The sequence below is a fragment of the Ruditapes philippinarum genome, unplaced genomic scaffold (assembly GCF_026571515.1).
Source record: "Ruditapes philippinarum isolate M1 unplaced genomic scaffold, ASM2657151v2 ctg1399_1_1_1_1, whole genome shotgun sequence".
Classification (NCBI taxonomy): Eukaryota; Metazoa; Mollusca; class Bivalvia; order Venerida; family Veneridae; genus Ruditapes; species Ruditapes philippinarum.
The window spans coordinates 56,867-78,604 of NW_026863500.1; the positions used below are offsets into that span (position 1 = coordinate 56,867).

The window sequence follows — 21,738 nt, forward strand, 5'->3', positions numbered from 1 at the left end:
TACAATTGTCAGTTTTTTGCTCACGTTTATCTTAACGTTTATCTGAGTAAATAGTATATTGTAGCAATATATTTAAGTAAAATATTTACTTCAAATTACAGACGCATCTGCATATTCTAAATATTTTCTCAAAATGGGCCAGGAGGAGAATGTATCTGATGAAGAATTTAAGAATGAGACAATAGGGTTAAAATAAACGTGAATGGATATAAAATGCATAAGTATCCCGAACAAATTCACAGAAGTATTTTATTTGAGACATAAAATTTCAGATACCTTGTAAAGCAGTGAAACTTCCTGCCTGAAAAAACAATACACATATCTGGTAACACTGTAACTATATTATATGTTTAAACAATACCACGTGTAGAGTATTGTAGAGTTTTTTTGATGGGAAACAGTATTATACATAATGTGATGATTTTTTGGTCTTATTACACTATTAGCCCATTAATAAAGAAAGAAACCCGATGGGCAGACTTCACTTTACAATTGCAATCATCTAAATTTGCAATTCAAAACATATCTTACATTTTTGATACGAAATAATTACACTTACATAATGGAAAGTTACACACCAAACAGAAAATGAGAAAACGAAAAAAAGACGATGTGTATCTCTTGTGACGAATGGTTGATTTTCAAATTATTAAAATATCCACTTCTCCAGTTTTTAAGCAGCATAATTTTACACAAGCACCCGTTTTAAATGACTGTGTTAAATTATATATTGGGTTCATAATTTAACTTTTTTGAGTCATCATTAATTACTCGATTCACTTTTTGATTCAATCATTTTTATCTGATTTAATCAATTTCCTTTAAGTTTTGATATAGTGTAAACCAAATGTTGTAACTTGCTCGGGCCCCTACAAGATAATCTGAATATGGCATTTATTGCATAATTCTCGTTGTTCTGGTCGTTATTTTATTCACATTTTTGCATTATATCTTGAAACATTATTTTATAAAAGAATTGTTAATTGGATATTATTAAGGAATTTACTTATATTTTCAATTGTTTGAGAGGCTCTTTAGTGATACCATCTCATTTTTCATTATATTTTATTAAGCTGTGTTACAATTGTTAGATGTTTGTTCATGTTTATCTTAACGTTTATCTGAGAAAATAGTACATTGAAGCAATATATTGAAGAATAATATTTACTTTAAATTACAGACGCATCTGATTATTCTAAATATTGTCTTAAAATGGGCCAATTGGAGAATGTTTGTGATGAAGAAGGTAAGAATGAGACAAAAGGGTTAAAATAAACGTGAACATATATGAAATCAATTTTCATCTCGATAAACTTCACAGAAGTATTTTATTTGAGACATAAAATTTTAGATATGTTGTTAAGCAGTGAAACTTCCTGTCTGAAAAAACAATACACATATCTGGTAAAACTGTAACTATATCATACAGAAATAATGCCACGTGTAGAGTGTTTCGATGGGAATCAGAAGTTTTCATGAAGGAATTATTTTCGGGGCATCATGCATTCACCTTTTGATTGAGTCGTGTTGAGCTTACTTTAATGCTTCTTATTTTCTCTATTTTATCGCATAATCAGCGTTGTTTGTGCCGTGCGAATTTTGTAAAAAGTCGCTCCGTACATTCAATCAGGGTACCCGGGACATAACTCTAAAACTATAAGAGATATCAACATGAAATTGTATAGTTAGATAGATCTCATTGAATAGAAAGTGCAGTGCAAAGTACCATAACTCTGCCTTGCCTAATTTTGGAGTTATTGTCCTTTGTTAATATTTCTTATACTTTTCTGTGTACAAAACCTGCTCGGGGAGCATCACCCGGTTCATTCGGTTCTTGTTATTGTTGCAGCATGCCAGGTTTGCTTTTTAAACGTTTGCATTTATATTTCACGATACAAGATTAACAAAAAATGTTATTTTAAAGTTCTTTTAATTCATTATATCATTTACAATTTGGAAGTTCAGGTTTTGGCAAAGAAACATCATACAAATGTGAACTGTCTTTTTTTATAATGTCTCAAGTTGGTCTAAATACACCTTTTCTGTTTCTTAGTATTTCCCTTTTAAGATTGATATTTCAAAATAAAATATGAAATCAATTCATATTTACATAGGACTCATCGTGATATCGGGGGGTACTCCTGACTCCTGACCGCAACCGGGAATTCCAGGGTCTTGAGTGCACCTGGCATGGCCTACAGTGCGTGTCATCGCAGGAAGACCTTATTGGAGCTTCTGTCCCCCAGGTCCAGGTCCACGATATAGTAGGCGTAGACCACCATTTCCCTCTAATTTGAAGACATTTATATATTAAAATACATAATAAAATGCGTTTAAATGACTTAGGGAAGAGTTTATATTTCATTACTCTTTTTTACTTAAAGAGAAGTGAATGCAACTATATATGTCAGGTAAAGCTATTTTCATTATTTCCCCTCCTTTGTGCACTTAATTACATTGATAGTATTTCTTTTTATTCCCTATCTTTTGTTGTTGTTGAGCAGCAGACTTTTCCATTATTCTCTCGTTAGTATTCATTTTCAGATATTTATACCATTTGACGTTTAAAAGTTATATCTGAAAAGTAAAGTATCATTTTATTCGGTTCATGTAAAACTTTTATTGTTGCATCATGTCATTTTTGCCTCACCAAAGCTTGCATTTTTATTTCAAGTCGCAAAATGAACAAACAAAGTTGCTTTTATATATGTTTTTCTCTTTTTCATTTCATTTACAATTGTAAGTAAGAAATTATCTAATGACTAAAATATCATATCTTTTTACAGATGAAAATATACGCGGACAGGAAAATCTAAATGCGACATCTGCAAAAGATCACTTACAATCTTCCAACCTTGGCACTTCGGACTTGTCAAGTTTTAAGAATACAAAGCTACCAGTCCGCGATGGTAAATATCATTATGTATTCAAGAGATATATATTGAAAATTTACGAAGGACAACTCACTATATTTTGTCTGGTTTTGGCGAAGAAATATCATACGAATTTGAACTTTCTATGTCTTTTTATTTTTTAGGTTGGTCCAATCACTTCTATTCCTTTTAATAACTATGTATTTCTTGTTTTTCTTCACATTAAAAAGTAATATAAGACAATCAAGGTATATTTCTTTGCTTCACAGAAAACTGTTTTCGTTGCATCATGCCACTTTTACATTTAGTTGCACTTAATATGCATTTATATTTCACGATACAAAATGAAGAATCAAAGCTACTGTAACGTTATCTTCATTCATTATGTTATTGCCAATTGCAAGCAAGATAAAATCATATGAATTGAATATCATTAATACTTTTACAGATGAAAACCTACACGAAGATGAAAATATAATGATTGCGACTTCCAAAAAAGAACGGTTATATCCTTCTAACTTTGGCATTTCGGACATGACAAGTTCTAATATAACAAAAGAACCAGTCACTGATGGTAAACACAATTATTCATTTAAGAGCAATACATTGCTTGGTATGGGACCGTATTTGGTCAATGAAAGGAGACCTTTTTCCAGCAATTTTTGATTTAGTGTACACGAGTAGATAGCATTAATTGAGCTATTGTCAAAGCTACATTTAACTAACTTACACATGTATTTTATTAATTAAGAGATTTCACAACCATCTATGTACATAGTGCGTGCAAAGCATGGTTAAACGCGAGATATTTGCTCAGTTGCATTAATATTTGAACACCCCTCGCATTGCAAATGAACGAAAGATTACACACGATATTTCGTCTGGTTTTGGCGAAGAAATATCATACGAATGTGAATTGCCTTTTATCTATCTAATCAGTTTTTATGTTGGCCAAAATATTACTATTTCTTATTTCTATTTCTAATTCTAATTTTTTTACTTCTTTTGCTTAATATTTAAAAGTAATGTTAGACAATCAATGTATATTCCTTTGGTTTACATAAAACTTTTATAGTTGCATCATGCCACATTTGCATACAAAAACAAATTGCATTGATATACCACGATACAAAATAAAAAATAGATGCTTCTTAAACATTCTTTGTATATATTATGTCATTTCCAATTGCAAATAAGATATAATTATATGACCTAAATATCATTAATGCATCTTACAGATGAAAACCTACACGGAGTGGAAAATATAAATGCGACTGCTGAAAAAGAACGCTTACAATCTTCCAACTTGGGCAATTCAGACTTGCCAAGTTCTAAAATTACAAAAGAACCAGTCACTAATGGTAAGTATAATTACTTATAAAGAGTTATAAATTGCAAAATGAACGGAAAGGAAAACGAGATAATTTGTGTGAATCAGTATTTGGTTGTTAGAAAGATGAACTGAACATTTTAGTTCTGTTTATTAACAGTCATATCTTGCAAAAGAGAACAAACACACGCTCTTTTCTGTAATGAAATTCTAGTTTGGGTAGAAAAATATATAGAGGATATTGACTGAGTTTAAGTTCAATACTGAATTTATTGTACGAGTTGAATAAAATTATATTATGCGAGCCTCTGGCGAGCATAATATTATTTTATTCAACGAGTTCAATAAATTCAGTAATGCACTTACACGAATTTTAATTCTATTTATCACAAACCCAAAATAAAGACTGTTTAAAGTGAATAAAGAGTCAAATTTCTTTGGCTTCTTTAGTATAACGCTTATATTTAGCGCGTCTTTGCACTATGTTTGTATAACGCTATTGACGTCACGTCAAAATATATGCACGGCCGTGCAATACCATTTTTACGGAGTCGCAAAATCGGCCCGGGTCTGTGATAATATACGTATGTTGACTGTCTCATATCGTTTTTTATTTCTTTTGTTGCCGCAAAGGTTAATGTTCTTTGTAGATAATTATTCACTTGACATGCAAAAGTTATATATGGACATTAATATATGCTTTTTATGTTCATATAAAACATTAATCTTTGCATCATGCAAATTTAAAGTTTGCATTTATATTTCACGAAACAAAGTGAAGCAAATGTGTCTCTTTTTAATAAACATTCTGTTAATACATTATGCCATTTACAATTACTGGTTGAAAATCATATTTTTTGCTTACAGATAAAAATTTAGAAGGAGAGGGAAATCTAAACGAGACTTCCGAAAAAGAACGCTTACAAGCTTCCAATTTAAGAACCTCAGACTCGTCAGGTTCTAAAAATACAAACAAATCTGTCCCCGATGGTAAGTATCGTTATTTATATTAGAGCTATACTTTGCAAAATAAACGAAAGATTACTCACGATATTTTTTCTTGAATTTCTTGTTCTGGTAAAGAAATATCATACGAATGTGAACTGTCTTAAAGTTAAATACTTTCTCAGGTTGGTCCTAATATTACTTTTCTTTTCCTTACTTTTTTCGTTCTTTTGTTTTGTATTTAAATGTAATAAATGAAATTAATTAATATTTCTTTTGTCTGTACATAACATTTATGTTATCATCATTCCAATTTTGCATTTCAATAATTTGCATTTATATTTTACTATACAAAATAAAGAACAAAATGTTACTTTCACATTTTGTTACATCTAATAGAGTGAGACTTAAAAAAAGGATTGGAGCACCACACTTAATACCGTATTCCGGTACATACCGGACACGACGTTTGAATGTCTAAATGCTTAAATTTCGCCTTTTCACCTACGGAATGAACTTTAAACGGTTAAATTCATCTTTTCACACCGATTCATGTATGATAGTAAAGTGAAAAATTGTAATAATCGCGTAAAAAAGGTACTGCTCCAGTCCTGTATTGAGTTAAATCCAATTTGATATGTCATCTCTTATTGCTGTCAAAGATTTATCATATGTTTAGAATATCATTGATACCTTTTACAGATGAAAACATAAACGGAAAAAAAAGTCTAAATGAGACTTCTGAAAGAGCACGCTTACAATTATCCAACATTGGCACTTTGGACTTGTCAAGTTCTAAGAATACTAATGAATCGGTCTCTGTTGGTAAGTTACTGATCATTTAAGATATGTTCATTTAAGAGTAATTTATTGCAAAATAGTACTAAAAACACAAAATATATTTCTGATTTCTAATGTTGCCGACAAGATTAATATTCATTTTATCATTTTATTTTTTACATTTGACTGAAGTGATATCTGAAAAATGAATTATGTATTTTTTTTGTTTCATATGAAACGTGTTTACTTGCATCATGCTATTTTTACCTCTCAAGCGTTTACATCAATCTTATGTTTCACGTCACAAAATCAAGAAAGAATGTTACTTTAATGTTTTTGAATATAATTTGCCAATTAGAATTGCTTGTAAAAATCATCATATGGCTAGAATCTCATTTATTATGTTTGCAGATGAAAACTTACACGGAGACAAAAATCTAAATGCGACTTCTGAAAAGGAACGCTCACTATATTCTAACCCTGACACCTCGGAACTGTCAAGTTTAGAAAATACAAAGGAACTAGTCCCTGATAGTAAGTATCATTATTTATTTCAAAAGTTATTTTTTTGCAGAATGAATGAAAAGTAACACAAAATTCATTGCCTGATAATTCAGGCTTGGGCAACAAAACATCCTACGAATGTGAACTGTCTTATATTTTTTTAATTTCTCAAGTTGGCCACAATAATACTATTCATTTCCTTTTTTCTGTCCGTTTTGCTTTATTTTCAAGGTATTATAAGTATATCAATGTATATATTTTTTGTTAATAATGAGTTGGAAGTGTTGAATCATGCCACTTTTGCATTTCATATGTTTTGTATTTTCATTTCACGATAAAAATGAATAAATAACTGTTACTTTAACATTCTCTACTTCATTATGTCATTATGTTCCAATTCAATGTAATTCAATATCATTGATACTTTTGACAGATGAAAACCAACACGGAGAAGAAAATATAAATGCGACTTCAGAAAAAGAACGCTTACAATCTTCCAACGTTGGCATTTCGGACCTGCAAATTTCTAAAGGTACAAAGGCACCAGACCCCGATGGTAAGTATCATTTTATATTTTCCTATTACTGCATAATCATTTTGTAGAAAAATGACTGTTTTCATTGCAAAGTCTCCCGTTATAAGCTCAAAATGATATTAAACTATAAAAACTTCTTCAGTACTATCAATCTTAGCACAAAAAATGACTGGACCATTGCTGTTGTAACAACATGCTCAGTCTTAAATGTCCTGTTACCATGGCAACGAGGGGACATCACTAATTATTTTGAGTTGTTTTTTTTTCCACTAAAATTGATTTCAAAGTGCTGCAACTTCTAAATAGATTGAGATAAAGTCAAAGGCTTTTCAGCGTTGGTTGCTAGCTACCTTTTGATCGACCTGGGCTCATTTTTAGCCTCTCACAAGTCAAAAATTTTCTTGGCGATCAGAGACTCTGCCGCCCCTTTGAAGACCCCAAAACATAAGGGGTTCATCCCCCTTCTGGCAACCCCCTGATGTATCTTTTTGATAGGTCGCGGCGCCGAAAAACGGTCACTTTTTAAACAACATTTCTATAAACAAAAACAAGTGTTTGGGGCCTAAAAAATGCATTTTGCACCATTTGAGACAACAAAAATGGGGGAGGGGGTAAAAGGCGGGCTGTTGGGCGGGCGGGCGTCCGTCAACGTTTTGGTTCCGCACAAAAACCTGTGTTTGCTTTGGCCTTTTGAGACCAAACTTGGTGTATAGATAGCTTGATTCAAGAGACAGCTTGGGATTGCTCCCCAGGTTTCTGTGATCAAGGCCAGTGTTTCTAAAAGTAGAAATTCATTTTCCGCTCAATAACTTGAGCTTGCTTTAGCCTTTTGACACCAAATTTGTTGTATGGATAGCATATATCAAGAGCAGCTTAGGTTGCTATCCAGGAGGCTGTGAGCAAGGTCAAGGTCACTTTTACTTAAAATAAATTTTCAATTTCCGCTCAATGATTTGAGTTTGCTTTGACCTATTGACACCAAACTTTTTATGTTGGGATGGAGATTGGGATCTCTACCCAGGTATCTGTGATGAAGGTTAAGGTCACTGTTACTAAAAATAGAAATTATGTTTCCACTCAATAACTTGAGATGTCTTTAGCCTATGGACAAACAATTTGGTGTATGGGTAGCTTATATCGAAAGGCAGATTTGGATCACTACCCATTTGTCTGTGATCAAGGTCACTTTTACTAAAAATAGAAATTATGTTTTCGCTCAATATCTTGAGTTTGCTTTGGCCTATTGACACCAAACTTATTGTGTACGTTACTTATATCAAGCTGCCTCTCGATATAATCTACCCATGTGTCTGTAATCAAGGTCAATGTCGCTGTGACTAAAAATTAAAATTCAGTTTCCGCTCTAAAACTGCAGTTTGCTTGGGCCTATTGACACCAAAATTGCTATATTGGTAGCTTATATCAGGAGGCAGCTTGAGATCTCTATCCAGGTATCTGAGATTAAAGTTAAGGTCACAGTTTCTACAAATAGAAATTATGTTTCCGCTCAATAACTTGAGTTTGCTTTTGCCTATTGACACCAAATTTATTGTGTACGTAGCTTATATCAAGAGGCAGCTTAATATTGCTACCCCTTTGTCTCTGATCAAGATCAATGTCACTGTTCCTAAAAAAGAAATTCAGTTTCTGCTCAATAACTTGAGTTTGCTTTGGCCTATTGACACCAAACTTATGTATGAAAGGCAGCTTGGGATTGTTATCCTAGTTTCAGTGGTCAAGGTCAAGGTCATTGTTACTAAAAATAGAAATTCAGTTTCCGTTCAATAACTTGAGTTTCCTTTGGCCTATTGACACCAAACTTGATGTATGGGTAGCTTATATCAAGAGGTAGCTTTGGATTGCTTCCTAGGTGTCATTGGTCAAAGTTAATTTAATCAGTTTTCACATAATACTTTGCGAGCGCTCTGACCATTTGACACCAAACTAATTTTGTGGTAGCTTTGGATTGCCACTTAGATATCTTGGAGCAAGGTTAAGGGCATTTGCTTTCAATAGAATTTTAAGCTTTTACTCAATTATCTCAGTGCACTTTGATCTTTTGATTGTTGTAACATCAAAACTTGGTCGTCTGAATTTCGTCATATTGCGGCGTTTCTTGTGTTTATTAAAGATATATATATATTACTAAAAGAACAAAAAACACAATTTTTTGTCTGAACATTCTGATTTGGCTATACAATATTATACGAATGTTAACTGTCTTATTTTTTCTGATTTCTAGGGTTAGGGTTAGGGTTAGTTGCCAAGGTTAATATTCATTTTCAGACTATTTTTCACATGATGTTTGAAGGTTATATCGTAATATATCATATATATTATTTTAAGATGAAAACATATACGGAGAGGAAAAACTGAATAAGATTTCTGAGGAAAATCACTTACAATCTTCACAAAATGTAAAGTTATCCTCGTCAAGTCCTAAAAATACAAAAGAACCTGTCCCCAATAGTAAGTGTTATTATTTATTAAAAGATGTATTCGTTTTTTTAATTAAAGAATTATATATCATAAAAATGAACGTAAAATAACACAAGATAATATTTGTGTGATTAAGTGTGTGAATCAGTCTCTAGTGGTAAGAATGTGATCATTTAAATTATGTATATTAAGATATTAAAGAGCACTTTATTACAAAAAGTACGAAAAACTCAATCATGTTTTGTCTTGAAATTCTTGTTTTACCAATGCTATATTTAACAAATGTAAAGTGTCTAATTTCTTTCTGATTTCTCAAGTTGCCGCCTAGGTTAATATTTATTTACAATATATCTTTCATTTGACGTTCAAAGTGATATCTGAAAAGTAAACTGTTTTTATTTTCGTTTCATGTAGCATTATGCCATTTTTACCTCCCAAAAGTTTACATTAATCTTTTATTCACAAAATGAAGGAAAACTGTTACTTGAATGTTTTTAATTCATTAAATCATCAACAACTGCTTGTAAGAAATCATATGACTAGAACAATTTTTGTTATATTCACAGATGAAAAGTTACACGGAGATGAAAATGCGGCTGATGAAAAGGATTGCTTACACTCTTCTAACCATGGCACTTCGGACTGGTCAAGTTCGAAAAATACAAAGGAACAAGTCCCCGATAGTAAGTATCATTATTAATTAGAAAAATATATTTAAACATAACACACTATTTTTATTTCATGATAGAAAATAAAAACAACTTATACATTTTCATCTTCGTTAATTTATTTCCAATTACAAGTAAGGAATCATAATATGACTATAACATCTCTGATAATTTTGACAGATGATAACCAACACGAAGAAGAAAATCTCAATATGACTTCAGAAAGAGAAAGCGTACAATCCTCTAACGTTGGCATATCGGATTTGCCAAGTTCTAAAAAGACAACGGAACCAGACCCCGATGGTAGCTTTTATTATTTATTAAGAGATAAAGATATCAAAATGAACATAAGATATTTCAATATTGTTTGTTTAAATCAGTTTCTTGTGGTCAGAAACGTATTATTTAAATTACGTTCATCAAATATTGCAAAAAAAGAAAACCAACACGACCTTTTGGCCTGGTAATTATTGTTTGAACAAAACAAATCTTCTTTCGGTTCATATAATTTTCCATCGTTGCATCATACCATTTTTGCCTACTCTCGAACGTTTGCAAGTATAAGTCACGATACAAAATGAAGACAAAAATGTTATTTTAAAATGCCTTAACTCATTATGTCATTTACAATTGCCAGTAACAAAAAAACAACGATTTTTTGGTCTGGAAATTCTTGATTGGGAAATACATTATTAATTGAATGTTTATTGCCTAAATCTATCCGATTCCTTAATTTTCCGCCAAGGTTAATATTTATTTACAATATATATTTCATTTGAAGTTTAAAAGTGATTTCTGAAAAAATATTTGTCGGTTCATATTAAAATTTTGTAGTAGCATTATGCCATTTTTACCTCACTCAAGTTGACATTAATCTTATATTTCACGTCACAAACGAAGAAACAATGTAAAGGTATTATATTTTGTTAATTCATTATGTCATCCACGACTGTTTTTAAGGAATCATATGACTAGAACATCATTTGTTATATTTATAGATGAAAAGTTACACGGAGATGAAAATGCGACTGATGAAAAAGATTGCCTACAATCTTCTGACCTTGGCACTTCGCATTGCTTAAGTTCTGCAAATACAAAGGAATTAGTCCTCGATAGTAAGTATCGATATTTATTAAAACGTTATATTTAAACGTAACACAATTCTTTATTTCATGAAAGAAAATAAAACAAAAACAATAACCGTAACTTTGACTGGTCTAGTTTTTGAATTTTTGCCTTTTGTTCATTTTTACACTTTGAACTTTTTCTGAGACATAACTCTAAAACTATAAGAGATACCAACATGAAACCTTGTAGGTAGAATGATCTCATTATGTCAAAGTGCAATGCTAGAAAATGCTAGAAAACTATAACTCTGTCTTTCCATATTTTGGAGTTATTGCATTTTCTTCATTTTTACACTTTGAACTTTGTCTGAGACATAACTCTAAAACTATAAGAGATATCAACATGAAACTTTGTATGAAGATAGATCTTATTAAATAAAAGTGCAGTACTAAATAATCTAAACTCTGCCTTGCCTAATTGTGGAGTTATTGCCATTTGTTCATTTTTACGTTGTGAACTTTTATTTGAGACATAAAATTTCAGATATGTTGTAAAGCAGTGAAACATCCTGCCTGAAAAACAAAATACATATCTAGTAACACTGTAGCTTTATCATATGTAAACAAAACCACGTGTAGAGTTATTGATGGGAAACAGCAGTTTACATAAACGAATTATTTTCGGGACTTATTATACTTAAAAACCCATTAACAAAAAAAAAAAAAAAGAAACCCAAAAGTGTAGGCTTTCATTTCACAGGCGCAATCATTTAGATTTGCAATTGAAAAAAATATCGTTACTTTTGAAACGAAATCATCACACTTAGACGTGGGATAGTTACACACCAATCAGAACACGAGCAAACGATAAACGATGTGTATCTCTTGTGACAATTGACTGATTCTTAAATTATTGAAATATTTACTTCCCCAGTTTTTAAGCAGCATAAAGTTACACAAGCACCCACTCTAAATGACTGTGTTTAATTATATGTTTGGTTCAGAATCTTTTTTATCCATTCGTTAGTCGATTCACTTTTCGAATTAGTCATTTTGCACTGATTAAATCAATTTCCTTCAAGTTTTTATATAATTTAAACCAAATGTTGTAACTTGCTCGGCCCCAACAAGATAATCTGTATTCGGCATTTATTGCATTCTACTCGCTTGTTCCGGTCGTTATTTTAATTACGAGTATATCTTGAAACAATATTTGATTGAATAGTTGTTAATAGGATATTATCAAGGAATTTAGTAACTACTATATTATATATAAACAATACCACGTGTAGAGTATTGTAGAGTTTTTTGATGGGAAACAGTATTATACATAATGTGATGATTTTTGGGTCTTATTACACTAAAAGCCCATTAATAAAGAAAGAAACCCGAAGGGCAGACTTCACTTTACAAGTGCAACTACCTAAATTTGCAATTCAAAACATACCTTACATTTTTGATACGAAATAATTACACTTACATGTTGGAAAGTTACACAACAAACAGAAAATGAGAAAACGAAAAAAAAAAAAAAAACGATGACGAATGGTTGATTTTCAAATTATTGAAATATCCACTTCGCCAGTTTTTAAGCAGCATAATTTTACAAAATCACCCGTTCTAAATGACTGTGTTAATTTATATATTGGGAAATCAATATTCATCTTGATAAGCTTCACAGAAGTATTTTATTTGAGACATAAAATTTCAGACATGTTGTAAAGCAGTGAAACTTCCTGCCTGAAAAAACAATACACATATCTGGTAACACTGTAACTATATCATACGTAAACAATGCCACGTGTAGAGTGTTTTGATGGGAATCAGAAGTTTTCATAAAGGAGTTATTTTCGGGGCATCATGCATTCACCTTTTGATTGAATCGTGTTGAGCTTACTTTAACGATTCTTATTTTCTCTATTTTATCGCCTCATCATCGTTGTTTTTGCAGTGCGAATTTTGTAAAAAGTCGCCCCGTACATTCAATCAGGGATGTTATATTTTCGATTCTAGTAGGTCGTTCAACACGACATTATTGTTGTGCTTTTGGTATTTTAGTTCATTCCATTCGGCTATTTTCTTGTTCGGTGGGTCCAGCATTTCTCACTAGAAAACTGTTTAATCACCCTTAGGATATGTTGCCCGCTTTTTAAATGTGTCTTTTGACGTATTATCTGTGATAAGCAGGATTTTTAACCTCTGATTTCCTTTTAGAATACTATTTTATTTTTATTTACCCCATTGTTTTCCCGTTTGGGGGAAATGCATTTATTTACTCGGGTACTATATGCCGCTTTTAATGGAAAGGTTCAAACGTGTCTTATTTAAGGTTCCATAATAACCGCCATTTGAACACATTTGTGGATGTTTCTAAATTCTAAATTTTGAATGATGAATGCAACTTTAGCCGGTGCTAGAGGACGTGGACGGTCGTTTGCACTTGACAGTACCATTATTAAACAGGCGTAATCAAACCGAGCCTGCAAAATTTTCAATTCAGTCATGTTGGGCTTTGTTTAGATTTCTTATTTTCTCTATTTCAGAATCAAAGCATCATGCATTCACTTATTGATTCAATCAATTCTATCTGATTCATTCATTCTGACTTTAAGGTTTTGATCAAGTGTATTTAAATGTTGAAACTTGATCACCCCCTACAAGATAATTTGTATAATTATGTCATTTTTGAATAATTCCCGCTTGTTCCGGTCTATACTGTATTCACAATTATGAATTATAGCTTGAAAAATATTTTATTGAGAATTTGTTAATTGGATATTATTAAGAAAGTTACTTATATTTTCAATTGATTGAAAGGCTCTTAAGTGATAGGATGTCATTCATCATTTAAATAAATCAAATTATGTTACAAATGTTAGATGTTTGCTCATGTTTATCTTTGCGTTTATCTGAGAAAATATAACATTGTAGCAATAAATTGAAAAATTGTATTTACTTTAAATTACAGAAGCGTCTGATTGTTCTGAAACATTTTTCAAAATGGACCAGGAGGAGAATATATCTGGTGAAGAAGGTAAGAATGATACAAAATGGTTAGAACAAGCGCAAATGGATATGAAATCAATATTCATCTCGGTAAACTCCACAGTAGTATTTTATTTGAGATATAAAATTTTAGATATCTTGTAAAGCAGGTAAATTTCCTGCCTGAAAAACAATACACATATCTGGTAACACTGTAACTATATCATTTATAAACAAAACAATGTGTTGAGTATTTTGATGGGAAACAGCATTTTACATAAAGAAATTATTTTCGGGTCTAATTATACTTAAATGGTCATTAATCCGAAAGGGCAGACTTCACTTCACAAGTGCAATCATCTAGATTTACAACTGAAAGCATATCTGACTTTTTTGATACGAAATAATTACACTGAGACGTGGGATAGTTGCACATCAAATAGAACACAAAAACGACAAAGAACAATGTGTATCTCTTGTGACGAATGGTTGATTTTCAAATTATTGAAATATCTACTTCTCCAATTTTTAAGCACCCGTTCTAAATGACTGTGGTAATTTATATATTGGGTTCAGAATTATTTTGTTTTCATCCATTCATTACTCGATTCACTTTTTGATTCAATTATTTTTATCTGATTTAATCAATTTCTTTTAAGTTTTGATATAGTGTTAAGAATTATTTTTAAATGTTTGAAAGGCTCTTTAGTGATATCATGTCATTATCATTATATTTGATTAAGCTGTGTTACTATTGTTAGATGATTGCTCATGCTTATCTTTACGTTTTCCTGAGAAAATATTACATTATAGCAATATATTGCAAAATAATTTTTATTTTACATTACAGATGCATATGGTTATTCTAAATATTTTCTTAAAATGATCCAGAAAGAGAATGTATCTGAAGAAGAAGGTAAGAATGAGACAAAAGTGTTAGAACGAACGCGAATGAATATGAAATCAATATTAATCTCGATTAACTTCACAGTAGTAATTTATTTGACACATAAAATTTCAGATAATTTGTAAAGCAGTGAAACTTCCTGCCTGAAAAACAATACACATATCTGGTAACATTGTAAAGATATGATATGTAAATAATACCACGTGTAGAGTATTTTGATGAAGAACAGCAGTCTATATAAAGGAATTATTTCGGGTCCTCTTTTACCAAGAAATAAAGCCGAAAGCGCAGACTATCACTTCACAAGTGCAATAATCTAGATTTGAAATTGAGTAAATATCATAACTTTTTATACGAAATCATTACACATAGACGCGGGAAATTGACACACCAAACAGAACATGAGAAAACGATAAAGAAAAGTGTGTATGTACTGTGACGAATGGTTGATTATAAGGTTATTGAAAGATCTTCTTTAGTTTTTCAGCAGCATAAATTTTCACAATCCTTCACTCTCCATGATCGTGGCTATTTGTATACTGGGTTCAGTCAATCGTTTTCGATCCATTCGTTACAACATCATACATTAACCTTTTGATTGAATTAGTTGAGCGTACTTATAGTTCTTATTTTCTCTATTTGATCGCATCATCAGCGTTGTTATTGCGTGTTGAGGCTGTAAAAAGTCGCCTCGTACATTCAATCAGGGATGTTATTTCCGATCCTTATCTATAGTTCAGCACGTCATTTTTGTTGTGCTATTGGTATTTTAGTTTATTCCATTTGTTTTTTTTCTTGCCAGGTGGTTCAAGTTTTCCTCAATTGAAAACTGTTGATTCATCCTTAGGATATGTTGCGTGCTTTTTAAATGTGTCTTTTGGCGTATTCTGTGATATGCAGGATTTTTTTTACCTCTGATCCCCTTTTAAAATTCTAAATTTTATATAGTTCCTCCCATTGTTTCACGTTTATGGCAAACGCATTTATTAACTTGGGGACCATATGCAGCTTTTCATGGAATGGGTCTTACGTGTCACATTGAAGGTAACATAATAACTGCCATAGGTACACATCTGCGGATGTTTCTAAATTCCAAATCTTACAAATCCATTTTAAATGTTGAATACAACTTAAGCCAGTGCTAGAGGGCGTGTACGGTCGTTTGCACTTGAAAGTACCATTCTTGAAAAGGCTTAATCAAGCCAAGTCTGCAACATTTTCAATTTTGTAGTGTTGGGCTTTGTTTAGGGATTCTTATTTTCTCTTATTCAGAATCAAAGCACCATGCATTCATTTATTGATTAAATCAATTTTATCTGATTCATTCATTCTGACTTTAAGGTTTTGATAAAGTGTAAACCAAATTTAGTAACTTGATCGGCCCCTACAAGGTAATCTGTATAATTATGTCATTTATTGAATTATTCCCGCTTGTTCCGGTCTATACTTTATTCACATGTATGAATTATATCTTGAAACAATATTTGATTGTATATTTGTTAATTTGATATTATTAAGAAATTTACTTATATTTTAATTGTTTGAAAGGCTCTTTAATGTGATATCATGTCATTTATCATTATATTTGAGTAAGTTGTGTTACAACTGTTTGATGTTTGCTCATGTTTATCTTAACGTTTATCTGAGAAAATAGTACATTGTATCAATATATTGAAAATAATATTTACTTTAAATTACAGACTCATCTGATTTTTTAAAATATATACTTAAAAGGGGCCAGGAGGAGAATATTTCTGATGAAGAAGGTAAGAATGAGACAAAAGGGTAAGAATAAACCCGAATGGATATGAAATTAATAACTATCCCGAAAAACTTCACAGTAGTGTTTATTTGAGACATAAAATTTCAGATATCTTGTAAAGCGGTAAAACTTCCTGCCTGAAAAGCAATACACATACAAATGTATCTATTAAAACTGTAGCTTTATCATATATTAACAATACCAATTGTAGAGTTATTGATGGGAAGCAGCAGTTTATGCAAAGGATATATTTTCGGGTTTAATTATACTTAAAAGCCCATTAACAAAGAAAGAAACCCGAAAGTGCAGGCTTTCATGTCATAGGTGCAATCATCTAGATTTGCAATTGAAAAAATATCTTAACTTTTGAAACGAAATCATCACACTTAGACGTGTAAAGTTACACATCAAACGTAACACGAGAAAACGATAAAGAACGATGTGTATCTGTAGTGACAATTGACTAATTTTCAAATTATTGAAAACTTTACTTCTCTAGTTTTTAAGCAGCATAAACAAAAACAAGCACCCACTTTCCATGACTGTGTAAATTTATATATTTGGATCAGAATATAACTTTTTGTATCCATTAGTCGATTCACTTTTTGGTTCAATCATTTTTAACTGACATAATCAATTTTAAGTTTTGATATAATGTAAACCAAACGTTGAAACTTGCTCGGGCCCCTACAAGATAATCTGCATATGGCATTTATTGCATACTTCTCGCTTGTGCAAGTCGTTATTTTATTCACTTATTCACATCTATGAATTACGAATATATCATGAAACAATATTTGATTGAGTATTTGTTTATAGGATATTATTAAGGAATTTACTTATATTTTCAATTGTTTGAAAGGATCTTTAGTGATATCATTTCATTTATTATGATATTTAACAAGGCTGTGTTACAATTGTCAGTTGTTTGCTCTTGTATATCTTAACGTTTATCTGAGAAAATAGTACATTGTAGAAATATATTTAAAAATGACATTTACTTTAAATTACAGACCAGTCTGATTTTTCTAAATTTTTACTCGAAATGGGCCAGGAGAAGAATGTATCTGATGAAGAAGGTAAGAATGAGACATAAGGGTTAAGATAAACGTGAATGGATATTAAATCAATATTCATCTCGGTAATCTTCACAGTAGTATTTTATTTGAGATATAAAATTTCAGATATGTTGTAAAGCAGTGAAACTTCCTGTCTGAAAAAACAATACACATATCTGGTAATTCTGTAACTATATTATATATAAAAACTACCACGTGTAGAGTATTGTGATGGGAAACAGCATTATACATAAAGGGATAATTTTCGGGTCTTATTATACTTAAGAACTCATTAATAAAGAAAGAAACCCGGCGGTCAAAAAACTATTTTGGTTATAGTTTGCTATCTTCTATTTTTTACTTCAGTTAAATATATTGAGGCGACATTGCAGTCCCCTGTCGAAGCAAAGAGATGAAAATAATCCATTTATTCGAATTTATTTAGTGGCATCCCACTTAGAAATAAAATGGGGTTGCGATTCTTTTACCATAAGGTGGGCTGTTAAAGCAGCACAGCAAGAACAATCAGTTTTGTTGTGTCCTTTGATAATAATAATATTCATGGGATAATAAAAAAAGGAATGTCAGTATTGTTTTAGGACAATTCTATAACAAATGTTTTATATTTCTGATCTAGGACCGGAAAAGACAAAGAGATTTGCTGCATACTATTTATTTTGTCCAAACTCGTGCTATCTGACAGAGTAGCACCTTTCACTATTCATAGTAAATTTATGTGTGTTAGAAGTTTTGTCTAGAAGAAGGCTTTGTCGATAAGAAACAAGAACATTCAAATTTTGAGGCAGACAACGAAACTCAAAGCATGCTAAAATTGTCACAAATGAACGTCGTTTATAAGTTGTATTAGGAGCCGTTTTCAAAGGACTTGAAGTATTTCTTTCTGTCTTTAACTTAGAAGTAAACATTATTTTACTATGTGTCCCTTTTATAATGTACAACGATATTTAAAAGCCTAAAATGTTTTAATTTCTTTGTTTCTATATTAAAGACGCATCCGGCACTGAACAACAGCTTGAAATGGGTTCCGAAGAGGTAGATATTGAAAGAGAAAGTAAGTTCCTGTCGCAAAAATTAAATGCTACTATCTGTAAAAGTTATTTTTTGTTGATAAGTATGCCCCCTTCAAGGTATTGGGGGTATATTGCTTTGCATTTGTCTGTCTGTTTGTCCGTCGGTCCGTAGAACAATTGTTTCCGAGTAATAACTTCCTAGGAACTTCAAACTTGGTATGATGATTGTTCATGACCAGTAGATGACCCCGATTGATTTTCGGTCAAGGGGTCAAAGGTCAAGGTCACATTGACATTGGAGGTAAAAACTGTTTCCGAGTGATAACTAAAGCATAGGCTTAGGAACTTCAAACTTGGTATGATGATTGTTCATGATCAGCAGATGACCAATATTGATCTTGGGGTCAAGAGGTCACAGGTCAAGATAAAATTGACCTTGAAGGTAAAAACTGTTTCCGATCAATATTTTAGGAACCCCTAGGCCTAGAAACTTCAAACTTGGTTTGACGATTGCTCATGACAGGCAGATGACTCCTATTGATTTTTTGGTAAAGGGGTCACAGGTCAAGATCGCACTGACCTTGCAGGTAAAAATGGTTTCCGATCAATAATTAAAGAATGCTTAGGCCTAAGAACTTCAAACTTGGTATGATGATTGTTCATGACCAGCAGATGACCCCTTTTGATTTTTGGGCCATAGGGTCAAAGGTCAAGGTCACAAAGACCTTGTAGATAAAAACGGTTCCGATCAATAACTAAAGAACGCTTAGGCCTAGGAACTTCAAACTTGGTACGATGATTGTTAATGACCAGCAGATGACCAATATTGATTTTGGTGTCAAGAGATCCAAGGTCAAGGTCACATTGACCTTATAGGTAAAAACTGTTTCCAATCAAAAACTAAAAAAACACTTAGGCTTAGAAAATTCAAACTTTGTATGATGATTGTACATGACCAGCAAATGACCCCTATTGATTTTGGGGTCAATGGGCAAAGGTCAAGGACACATTGACCTTGTAGATAAAAACGGTTTCCAATCAATAATTGACAAGCTATGTGCTGTCGGCCCTCCTATTTTGTAGGTGCATTGGTCTTGGCCAGTAGAGGACCCCTATTGATTTTGGGGTCAGGGAGGGTCAAAGGTTGCATTGACCGTGTATTATAAAATGCTTTCCTATCAATAACTTGATAACCAGTGGATTCTTGACCTTCAATCTTTACAGATGCATTGCTCTTGGTCAGATGACCTCAATTGATTTTTTTGCGTTAAGGGGTCAGAGGTCAAGATCACATTGACGTAATAGGTAAAAACCCTTTCTGATCAACATCCAAATTCATTGGTCCTTTACTTTCACTTTTACAGGTGCATATTGACCTTGTATGTAAAGACTGTTTCTGACCAATAACTCAACAACTCAAGTTGCCTTGGTTGATATTTTTAATAAACTAAAAATCCTTTAGGTACACACATACATTTCAAGGTCTTATGCAATATAACAACTTGGATGACATTAATGAGGCCTACATGATTCATAACATTAATGCATATATTATTTGGTAAGATTTGTAGTAACTTTGTCAAAAAAATTCTGCACACAACATTTGTGCTCACAATTAACTAGTGACTAGTCATGACCAGTAATTAACCCTTATTGATTTTTTGATCATTTAAGGTCAAAAGTCAGTCATAATAACCTGATCACATGACTAAATGGGGGCATACATGTTTTACAAACATATCTTGTTATTTAATAGGTATAATCGCTTTGCTACATCATTTACAAAAACTGTATCTATATAAAAATCTTGGCATTCACAAAACTGACACTTTAGTGATATCATACAACATATTTACTTTCTGACACAATGACATTAATTGTTAACGATATCAATTATCATCTATGCATATTTATTCGATCTGATTGAAAAGGTCTGACTAGAACTTTATATAAATAATTCCAGCTGTTATGAACTTGTGACAGTCTTGTATGACTTTAATGCACATTTCCTGTCTGATAAATAATACACATATCTATTAACACTGTAGCTTTATCATATGTAAACAACACAACGTGTAGAGTATTTAGATTGGAAACAGCAGTTTATATAAAGGAATTATTTTCAATATGTCAGGCAGCAAACACACACGAAATAGCTGTATACTGCTTTTAAAATGTCATTAATGTTTTAGTGAATAGTTTATTTAACATTAAGAAGTATTAACATAACATTAACAAAAGAGTTATAAATGACAAAGATAGTGTCATAAATAATAAGGCTACCAATAACGTTTATCAACTCATATGCAAATAGAATAAACCCGAACTTTACTCGTACTATCAGCAGTAGATTATGTTTAGTTTTCAAGCTCTTTAGTATTAATATGGTTATTGATATGTTCAATTCATATAAAGTTCAAAATTTCCATTTATTTCTTTGCATATTCATAAAGTATATAATAATGTGTACATGAACACGTAAGTGAAAATGTACATTTACAGAACAAGACTGTTTCTTGCCCACAAATTCACCTTGCAGTGGTACGAAATTCTATGATAAAAAACTCCGAACTAATCTGTTCAAATAAAAGCAGTTTTACTTTGTACGAATATCATGTTTAATAAGATACTTCTTGTTATTTCTCAAAAGATGTTCAATTCTTGTAAATGTTACATAATTCCAGAAAAATATTCATTTGTCACATAGAAGAACTCTTTTTGGCTTTTCTGGCATGTTGGCATTTTGCCTTTTTAAAGTGAATAATTGTTTAGTATGGCGGTCAAAATTCTATTTTGGTTATATTTTGCTTTCTATTTTTGACTTCAGTTAAATATATTGAGGCGACATTGAAGT

General features: G+C 31.5%; 1 protein-coding gene across 1 annotated transcript; it reads left to right on the plus strand.

Moving 5' to 3' along the window:
- Positions 1-1,212: 1,212 nt before the first annotated feature.
- On the plus strand, positions 1,213-18,561 carry LOC132722239 (variant-silencing SET domain-containing protein-like). The gene is made up of 17 exons (XM_060706695.1): positions 1,213-1,246; positions 2,787-2,909; positions 3,322-3,447; positions 4,112-4,234; positions 5,071-5,193; positions 5,851-5,973; positions 6,340-6,462; positions 6,866-6,988; positions 9,314-9,436; positions 9,973-10,089; positions 10,255-10,377; positions 11,073-11,189; positions 14,110-14,175; positions 14,977-15,042; positions 16,734-16,799; positions 17,809-17,874; positions 18,491-18,561. Exons 1-17 carry the CDS (start codon positions 1,213-1,215, stop codon positions 18,559-18,561), a joined length of 1,713 nt encoding a protein of 570 aa, XP_060562678.1.
- Positions 18,562-21,738: the final 3,177 nt, after the last annotated feature.